We start from the raw sequence: 10399 nt of genomic DNA, 5'->3' as shown, positions 1-10399 counted from the left end.
TCGTGCCACATCTACTGAAGCCCGTGTGCCTAGAGCCCGTGCTCTGCAGCAAGAGAAGCCACCGCAATGAGACGCCCGCGCACCACAACGTAGGGTAGCCCCTCCTCGCCGCAACTAGAGAAAGCCCACCCACAGCAATGAAGACCCAACGCAGCTCCCCCCCCCCCCGCAGAAAATAATTATAATAAAATTTAAAAATCTTAAAAAAAAAAAAAAAAAAAAAAAACCAGCGCCATGCCTGACAAAAGGCAGGTCCTCAATACCTGAGTAAGAAAAGGGCTTTGTGTGCAAATAACCCTTGGGGGCGGGGCAGGGGCAGGAGTAGGGGTTGAAATCCCACAAAGGTGAACCATCCACTTTCACTACCAGTGTTTCTTCAGTGGATGGAGAGTGTTGTGAATCCGCCCAGATTGCTTTCTTTCTCTTGCATAAGTAAGTCGAGGCAAAATATTGTAGCCAGCGGTAGAAGCAGGAGTTATTTGCCTAGAAAAGCACAGTTGCTAAAGCCCTGGTGCAGGGTACCTGTGTCGTCACTCTCAACGTACATCCCTCGTTTTCATCACTCGCTGCCGGAACGTGAATAGGGGAGAGACATTTTAGGTAAAAATTAGTTTTCAGTTTGGGAAGTTTGGACCAGTATTGAGTTGTCCCTCACACCCGTCTTCATTTCGTAATGATTCACGGGTTCAGTTACTTAACGGAGGCCAAGCCAGTGTCTTCTTCGTCATCCAGAAGGGCCAGTTGCAAGTGCTTGCCCAAGCAAACAGGTGAATTCTGCAGCATTTAGTGGTGGGCAGGTGAATCAGCCTGGGGGCACCTAGAAGGGGTGTGCGCCCCGAGCGAGTGCACCCCCTCCCTGGCCACCGTTGGCTCATCTGTACAGTGGGGGCAGGAGCGCTGACCTCGGCCCTTGCAGTGGGAGGATTAATTAACGTGTGCTCCAGCAGCACTTGGAAAAGGTGAAGCCTGATATAAATCTTCTGCGTGATGATTATTTCCCTGTTGCCATTTCTAAAAGTTCATCTAAAGAACTCTCCCGTACAAATACCTTCTGCTCTGCAGTCCACGGAACTATTTCTGATAAATCACAGAAGGAAATGAGTTCCCTGGGCGGGGGGCTGTCCGGAGCTGATGCCTGACTGCCTTCCCAGCAAGGGCTGTGTGTGTTCAGCCTTCAGGTACCCCCTGGATGCCTCCACATTTACTTCTTTGGGGGGGTTTTCTAGCTTTCTGCTTTTTACTTGCAGTCAAGTTGAGATAAGCTAATAAGGTTTCCCCTTTACTTGGTGAGTCCAGACACCCGTGTAGTGAGGCCTTTTCTGCAGGAATGATTTCCTACAAATCAGGGTTACATTTTACCCCGGTGATCGAATGGATAACTTTTAGACCTGCATCCAGATGCAGTCCTGCGTTAACTCCAGCCGTCCAGTGGAATGCCCATCACAGATGTGTGCTTTCCTAGTCATCTGCGAATGAAATTGATGTGCTCTCCATTCTTTAATAAATTCTATTTCTTTTCAAATTTTGTCAAAGCCCAGGGATGAAGATGTTACATGTGTGCGTACTTACAGGAAACTTGAACTTTTCCAAAGAGGAGCACAAACTGATTTATTTACAATTTGACCATTTGGAGAAAGGCTTTGCCTCCTTCAGCGACTTAGGGTATTATCTGATCCATTTAATCTTCTGTGAATTCACCAGCTGATCTGCAGAAGTCTCGCCTGCAAGTTTGAGGGCCCCATCCTGCTACCGTTCTGTAACTGGTGGAGACATGACTCACAAAACTTTGGCTGCATGTGAGAAATTATATCCATACCTTCCAGGTAAATACAGGAATGGCCTTGGTTTCATCATCTGATTGCCGAGTAAACTGATACCCAGAGAGTTTTGTTAGGTCTCCCAGAATCTAACACCAGGATCCTGCCAATGGAGATGAGGTGCGCCTGTGTCGGTGCAGGTGCAGAGGTGCCGTGTTGAAAGGCAGGCACAGGGGATAGAGGTGTTCTTCATGGTGACCCCCAAGTGGTGTGTTTTCAAAGGGAGCTGCAGCTCCCAGAGCTCGAGGTTGGATGACAGCCAATGCTTCTTCTTAAATGGAGAGGGTTAGGTTCAGAGTAGGAGGTTGCAACTCCGGAGAGGGGCCCCTCTCTGATCCCCAGAGAGTAGTGGAGTGACAAAGAGCCGATGCTGTAACCCCTCGCACCACGTTGCCAGTCCATCGAGGAGAGAATTCTGCTCTTAAATAGTAAGCAACAACAACAGGGGCAGTGTCGAAGGCTGTTAACGTTACTGAGTTTCACACCCTTCTGTCGCCACCAGGCCCATCGCCAGGTTCTTCCTGCCTGTGCCTCACGCAGCTCAGCCTTGCAGAGCTTCCTGCGATCGCCACACAAAGCCTGTTTCTTCATGGGCTATTACTGAAGTACAAGGGATATTAAAAAATGGTCCCCGGGCCCTTTGAAAGAGAGGCCTGTCTGCTGACTGCAGTTGAGCTACGAGGAAGAATTGGCGCAAACTGAGAGAGAGGATGCTCTGGCAGCAGCCCTGAGCGACCAGCCACTCGCAGAATTAGAGAAACTAATGACCAGATGGGAACTGTTGTGTCTCTTTGTTTTACAAGTGAGGAAACTGAGGTCCAGAGTGATTACATGATTAGCCTGGGATCCCACGGTTAATTTAATGCTGAGCCAAGACGAGAACCCAGGCCAGCCAGCCCACTGACTACCTCTCGGGTGACTCAAGCAGTGGTGTCATTTTCCTGGCCCTTCATTTCTGTTTGCCCAAAACAACTATCTGATGAAATGTTTTGGTGAATCTCAACTCCTATTTGTCTTTAAAACAAACAAACAGACAAAACCTACTTATATTTGCATTTAGAGCTATTTAAGTTTAAATTAATTAAAATAAAACTTAAAATTCCATTTCTCAGTTGCCCTAACTTCATTTCGAGTGTGTAGTAGCCACATATAACTTGTGGCTACCATGCTGGATTGCGCAGGTTATAGAACATTCCCATCGTGGCACACAGTTGGCAGTACTGATGCAGGATATTCCAAGGACCAAAGTAAGATGGATTGAAAAAGTATGGGAGTAATAAGATTATTTGCAACTACCAAGGAGATTAGCTATCTTTTATTCAAAATTTCTCCAAGACAAGGCATCTTTTTGTGATGTTTTCAGGTTTGTATATCTTCTGAAGGTGGCATTTTATGTCCTTTTTTTCAACTTTTATAAAATTACTTATAGCCACTTGGCATTTCTCATACCCATTTGGTAAGTTTGTTATTCTTCCTTTTGTATAGATAAGGGAGATGGAGATGTAATGCAGAAGGTCGCTGTCCAATGAGCAAGATAAAAGAATAGAAATATCAATTCTTCTGTTTGCATTCTCCAAAAAGAAACCTGCATTCACTGGACCTCATAAAAGCTTCTGTCCTGGAATATACAATAATAAGAATACATTGAATTGATTATGGTAATTTCTGTAATATTTTGCTGCTTAGAGGAACCTCAGAAGATTTTGCATATCCTCTGTTGGTCTAGTTCTCTTTACTCGAAAATAGAGTAGGGAAGTAGGTCAGTGCCAGTGCTGAAAGCAAAGAGTAAGCACCATCATTTTTCTCCCCCAACATCATTATATTTTCGTCTTGGCTCTGAGACTAATACCACCAGTGCCCGCTGGCTTAGTGCTCTCTAACTCGTGGTCCAATTCCATATGGCATCTGTCCTGGAGGAGCCTGATAGTTGGCACTTTGCCAAGAGCAAAAGTGGAATTGGCGTCCAGGATAGTATTGTAGTTTGTAGGTGAGGTGCCAGCAGAGAGGTATGGCTTGTGTCTCGGGCCTGCCAGTTTCCACTGAGTCCAAGGGAAACATCACCCTAGAGAAACCCAGTTCATGGAATATTAAGCAGTAACCATTGGCCTTTATTTCATACTGTGTCCGGATTCTGCAGACACCTCTTCTTAGGGGTGTGACATTGAAGAAGTCACTTTACCTCTGTGACTCTCGATTGCTTCATTTCCAAAACAGGGATAATAATTTCATCTTCTTGGAGCTGTTGTGATGCTGTGTGTCCTGTACCTGGCAAAGTTTTCTGGCAGAGAGTTAGGCTCTCAATAAATATTTGAATTTGAACCTAATTCCTGCACTGTCCTGGAGGCTAGGGAGTGCGGGGAAGGGAGCTAGTCTAATTTTCTAAGCCCGAGGTCAGATTCCAGTAAATAGACGATCTTACTGAGAGTTTACTGAGAGTTAGGGTATCTGTTCCCATGATTACGCCTCTGTGTAGATCGAATTGGTGTGCTGTGGCCTCTGGCAAGTACCTCGAAAGGTTTAACTGTTAGACACATGATTTCTGGCTTCCTTAGAAGTGTCAGCACTTGCAGCCCCATGAGGACAAAAGAAGTCAGTAAGTCTCTGGTAGAAATGAGTATCAGCTGGGAAGAAAGTTGGGCGTCCAAAGGAGGAGGAGCTCTCACACATTAGAACAAAGTTACCCAGGCTGCTGCAATACCGTCAGCATCCAGGGCATAGGATTCAGCAGCACAGGGGTCATCAGTGGGGTGGGACCACTGATGCTTTGATCTGGAAGATGTGCTGTTGTTGTTGTCTGTTTGACTGCACCGGGTCTTTGTTGTGGCATGCAGGCTCTTTTAGTTGCAGCATGCGGGATGATCTAGTTCCCTGACCAGGGATCAAACCCGGGCCCCCTGCATTGGGAGCGTGGAATCTTAACCATTGGACCACCAGGGAAGTCCCACATGTGTTATTTTGAATTTGTGTAACAACTAGACATAGTTGGATTTGCTTAAGGGACTGCATGCTCTTAGCATTTGATGCGAATCTTTGGAACATAATTGTGTGCAAAATGGGCAGGTAGTTGGGAAAGGAGGCACGTATGGATGAGAGGTGCTCGTCGATGTGGTCCGGTGGGAATAGAGAGGGAGGCAGTCAGTGGCGATGGAGACACGTTATGTGATTATGGAGGAACTGTGGGTTGTAAGGCAGCCTTCATGGACTCTTAAGTTCAGTACTTTGCACCCTAATTCCAGCACAGAAAGAGGAAAGATGCGTATATGTGTTCTCAGTCGTGCCGCCTGTTACTTGGCAGCGTGGTTCCAGGGAACCAGTAGGTCTTGCTCTCGGCCTTGACTTCTCATAGATTTACCATAAGCTGTTCACTCTCAGCCCAAAGCAGACCTGATACAATACGTGGCCACATGATGGTTTAGAAATGGTCCGTGCTCTGGAGCCCATTGGGCCCAGGTTCGAATTCTACTTCTACAATGTGTAAGCCGGTAATCTTAGAAAAGGAATTTATTTCTTAGATGTTTGCATCTGGAAAATAGTACTTTCTCATAGAGATGTTATAAGGACTAGAAATAACGTATGGAAAGCACCTAGCGTGGTATCTGGCATATAAGTGCTCGCTGAAAGATGCCTATAATTATTATTATTACTTAGGATATGAATTGTGTTTGAGTCCATACTATGAAAAAATTTGGATTAAAAAGTAGACTTGTGATGGTCACTCATTCCCAGTGCATCACGAGTGCACAGAAAAGATGAACAGCGGAAACAGCTAGCGCTTGTTAGACACTTACCCAGGGCCACGTCCTGTACTAAGCACATGACTGTGTGAGGTGGAGTCCGTCTGTTACCATTTTACAGATGAAGAGTCTGAGGCCCAGGGCGGCACGGTTAGGAAGTGGTAGCGCCAGGATTCAGACCCTGAGCCCCAGCACTCCTCCGCCTCAGGGTACAAGAGATCTAAAGGCACCTGTGAAGGATGGCTGGGGGCGGACAGGGATTATAAACACAGACTCACCAACATAAAGACCAAAGGGCGTAAACCCTCTTTGCAGCGTCCCTTCCTTTATGCACCTCGGTGAGTGTGTATCTTTTGAGAGAGTAAAAATGGCCCCGCATTTGGAGACCCGTGAATGCTTGCTCTAGATATTCGGACCAGTGCGCTGCTGCCCGATCCCTCCGTTGTATTAACCGCGCTTTGTGCAGACGAGATGCAGGAGCCCCATTTTTTGAACTTCCGTTCTCTGTTAGCTGGGACCTGTGGCAACGCCTTCCTCTTTCCATTCTAGCTGCTTGTCAACAGCGGTAACCACAGGCCCTTCCTGTCCCAGAAATAAGTCTTGCCACACTGTCAGCGAGCTGTGAATGCTACGTGCTGTTCTGCGTGGGCCTTTGCCACCTCCACCCTGCCCGAGCTGGGCTCCACGGGGTTAAAGTGTTTATCGAATTCCCAGAGGGCGATTTGAAAAGCCGTAGAGGTGCACAGGAACGAGATTCAATGCCCGCACTCTAATCTAAGCAGGCATTGCATTACACCTAAGTTGTTGGAGGAAGATTTTGTGCTCAACCTTGTATTCGTCGGAACATTTTTTTATAACAATAAGGTTGATTAGAGAAAGCTCTGACAGTGCTTCAAGTTAGTCAGATTGTTTATCTCAAGGGTAAAAAAACAGAGTGGTAAATTGGGGAATAAGAAGTAGAAATTGAAGCCAGGACCTAGTGAAGAGTATCTGCCATCATTTTCCTCTCGGGATTAAATTGAATTCAGGATTTCTCCTTTCCATAGGTTTTATTGTTTGTTTGTTTGTTTGTTAGCCATCAGTGTCTTCCCCCCACCACCACCAAGGGCTCGGGACTAGCCTCGTTTCACAGCAAATTTAAGGTGCTCTGATGGGTTTTGATTGAAATAAGGAAGCCTGCTTAAGATCTTTGAAAACCTTCTTACTGTTACCCTGAGGCTACAGTGAAGTGACCATTTGCAGTGAAGTTTTAGTCCATGTGGCCTTTTCTTTCTGCCTTCTGGGCTGGAGCCTGGGGGTTGAGGGACAGTCGTGGACAAGGCTCTGTAGGTTCTACGTCTGCCGAGTTTAAGTTCATTTTACTATATTTTCACAGGCTGGGAATCGAGAGCACAGTACTGCAGATGAATGCTGCTTAGGGCATTCAGCCTTTCGCTGGGCAGAGTAGGTGGGTTTAGGGTGCATTGGTCGGGGGGGGGGGTATGCGGGGGAGGCGGAGGGTATGTGGTTTTGCGGGTGCATTGGTCGGGGGGGGGGGTATGCGGGGGAGACGGAGGGTATGTGGTTTTGCTTTACTATTTACTGCAGCTCAGATGGGGTGGGGGCGGAATCCAGGTAAAGCATAAACACTTCATCATCCTTTTACTTGACGGTGACTGGAATTGCACGTTCTAAACAAGCACTGTCTCTTTCAAATAAGGGTTTTGGGAAACAGCATTCCGGAGGATTGATATGTAAAAGCGTATGGTCTTGCTCTTCGTATCGGCCCCAAATATTTACTGAAGCTAGGAGAAGAAGAGGCAGACTTTCCTCTTTTCTCTCCCAAACGTGTGGTTGTTTAGAACTCAAGTGCAACATCTGGATGTCAGATATACACAGAGAGCAATTTACGGAGTGTGAAAGATTTGAAATATTCAGTGTCCTTCAGCGGGAACTCAACTTTCTGGGACTGCCTTTTTTTTTTTTTTTTTTTTTTTTTTTTCTTTCCCTCCCGGCACAAAGCAGGCAATTCTGAGATCGCCTTTGCCTCTCTGAATTAAACCCTTTGTGCCCGGGTCCCATAAACAACGTGCTTTTTAAATGGGAGCCCCCTCCCCGCCCGGGCCCTTTTCTCCAGCGTGGGCAGCCAATCGGCTGCACCCAGCCGCATTGCTGGAGCACTTTCCCTTCCGAGCAGCAACAACGTACTAATTTGACGCACGCATGGATGCCTCGCGCGCTCTGCAAATTCATCCCCAGCATCTTGCCTTAGTCATCTGACGGACAGCCGAGCGTTTCATTTTCTTTTCATGTGACTTTATTATTACCACCTCTCTCCTCTCTTCCAAAAACCTCCCCAAAGGGGCGGAAGGGTGGGAAAGCCAGCAGAAATCCAGCCCCGCCTTTCTTTCCACGCGAGAGCCAGTGTGGGGGCTGATAACGCTGTGGATGCTTGGTGGCAGCCTAGCCAAGCGAGACCTGCTCTTAACTTGCAGCTGCCTCCCGAGCCGGGTTTCAAGATGTCCACGCCCCGGGTGACCGCCGGCAGGGCGCCGCCCCAGCAGCTGCAGTGAGAGCTCTCGCCGCTGCCGCTGAGGAGCAACCTAATGGTGCCTGTGCTTTGTTTTAGTTCATCCCGTTTCCACGACTCGTTAGGCACTTTGCCCCGTGCTCCTCTTCCTCCGCCTTCCGCCTCCCCGCCCCCACCCCCGGTGTTCGGTCTTCCTGTCCCTCGCCGCCCTGCAGCCCTAACTCTGGCTCCCGCTTCCCTTTTTGACAGTAACGGCACAGCCAACAAGATGAACGGCGCTTTGGATCACTCAGACCAGCCAGACCCAGATGCCATTAAGATGTTTGTCGGACAGATCCCCCGGTCCTGGTCGGAAAAGGAGCTGAAAGAACTTTTTGAGCCTTACGGAGCTGTCTACCAGATCAACGTCCTCCGGGACCGGAGTCAGAACCCTCCCCAGAGTAAAGGTACAGATAGTGGGGCGCGCGCGCGCGCGCGCGCGCGGTCGGGGACGCGCAGGGCGCCAGGGCGTCCCGGGAATCGCGGGAGGGAGGAGGGCGAGGGAGAGCCGCCCGCTACCCCTGTGACCCGCGGCCAGCCGGCCTCCTCCCCGCGACCCCCCGCCCGCTTGCTTCCCGGGCAGGTGGACCAGATGGCCTGGGATGCGGGGAGGGAGAAGCGAAGTGGGGGCGGCGCGGCCGCGCCTCCGTCCAGGCGCGTGATTCCTCCCTGAGGTCACTTTCTAGGCAGTGGCTTGCCTCTCTGAGGAACAGAGCTCTTTCTACCCCTACCTTTCTGTTACTGCCCATGTAATTACAGCTGCATTTCACTTTTCCATAGGCTGTGGGGATCTTGAAGTACCTTATAAACAGTGATAATCACTGGTGTAAGGAATAAAGGGTACACTTTTAGGAGGGACATTAATTCTTGGGGTCTAAATGGAGATCTTTAAGTGAAGTGTGCCTTTGGGGGCGGGAAGTAGCACCCTAGTGGCCTGAAATAGTTAGCACACCTTCAAAAATGCTTCTGGTCTACGCCCTTAGCAGTGGTAAGATTCACATGTACAATCTGGTGGCTGTGACTGCCTCCATTTTAAGATGAGAGTGATTGGTGGGGGGGGGGGGGGGACAGTTATTAAAATAGGGGCCGGGACCCTCTGGCCAGGTTGACCGGAGTCAGAACCCTCCCCAGAGTAAAGGTACAGATAGTGGGGCGCGCGCGCGCGCGCGCGCGGTCGGGGGCGCGCAGGGCGCCAGGGCGTCCCGGGAATCGCGGGAGGGAGGAGGGCGAGGGAGAGCCGCCCGCTACCCCTGTGACCCGCGGCCAGCCGGCCTCCTCCCCGCGACCCCCCGCCCGCTTGCTTCCCGGGCAGGTGGACCAGATGGCCTGGGATGCGGGGAGGGAGAAGCGAAGTGGGGGCGGCGCGGCCGCGCCTCCGTCCAGGCGCGTGATTCCTCCCTGAGGTCACTTTCTAGGCAGTGGCTTGCCTCTCTGAGGAACAGAGCTCTTTCTACCCCTACCTTTCTGTTACTGCCCATGTAATTACAGCTGCATTTCACTTTTCCATAGGCTGTGGGGATCTTGAAGTACCTTATAAACAGTGATAATCACTGGTGTAAGGAATAAAGGGTACACTTTTAGGAGGGACATTAATTCTTGGGGTCTAAATGGAGATCTTTAAGTGAAGTGTGCCTTTGGGGGCGGGAAGTAGCACCCTAGTGGCCTGAAATAGTTAGCACACCTTCAAAAATGCTTCTGGTCTACGCCCTTAGCAGTGGTAAGATTCACATGTACAATCTGGTGGCTGTGACTGCCTCCATTTTAAGATGAGAGTGATTGGTGGGGGGGGGGGGGGGTACAGTTATTAAAATAGAGACCGGAAACCTCTGTCCAGGTTGAAGCTTCTGGGTATATTGGAGTCACCCTTTGTAGACTTCAGTTACGATATCTCCTCTGCTGCTACCATTTGGTCTCTGTCCATGTTTTAACCTCATTTTAGTAATTTTGCTCTTTCTCTGGTCTTGATCTCTTGGTTTTCGTACCCAGGGCTCCTCCATCTCCTTGTGGGTCTCACAGTTGCTGTTGCTCTGCCCCTTGGTATTTCTGTCTGGCCTGTTATTTTATTTCTCTGTTGCCTCTCACAAGAGCTCCTGCAAGCTCGTTGTTTGGCTTGTACACACACTTTAGTTGAGCATATGAACATCAGCCCATACTACTCTCTGAGCCTCTTCTTTACTGTCAAGGTGAAGGGCTAGGACTGAGTCATTGTGAAAACTCTCATGTTCTCTGACTCTGAGAAGCGTTGGTCCATTTCTTGTTTCCTGTAGTTACTGAGGTCTGATTGGACTTTTTGGAACCTG

The 10399-nt window shown here is 49.1% G+C and overlaps 1 protein-coding gene across 11 annotated transcripts in view; it reads left to right on the top strand.

Annotated features, from left to right (window-relative positions):
• CELF2 (CUGBP Elav-like family member 2) overlaps positions 1-10399 on the top strand; it is a 310334-nt gene that overhangs the window by 134574 nt on the left and 165361 nt on the right. For 7 of the 11 annotated variants that reach the window (XM_024129689.3, XM_007107114.4, XM_007107113.4 and 4 more), the window contains one exon: positions 8310-8506. In XM_024129689.3, the coding sequence (XP_023985457.1) occupies positions 8310-8506 (197 nt within the window). Of the gene's footprint in view, positions 1-1675; positions 1824-7874; positions 8140-8309; positions 8507-9212; positions 9238-10399 lie in introns of those variants that run through there. The other 4 variants (XM_028494886.2, XM_024129692.3, XM_028494890.2 and 1 more) reach the window with 4 other exon arrangements.

Source organism: Physeter macrocephalus, chromosome 11 (assembly GCF_002837175.3).
Source record: "Physeter macrocephalus isolate SW-GA chromosome 11, ASM283717v5, whole genome shotgun sequence".
Lineage (NCBI taxonomy): Eukaryota > Metazoa > Chordata > Mammalia > Artiodactyla > Physeteridae > Physeter > Physeter macrocephalus.
Note: the sequence above shows the minus strand (reverse complement) of the source record. Positions and strands in the feature narration are given on the sequence as shown.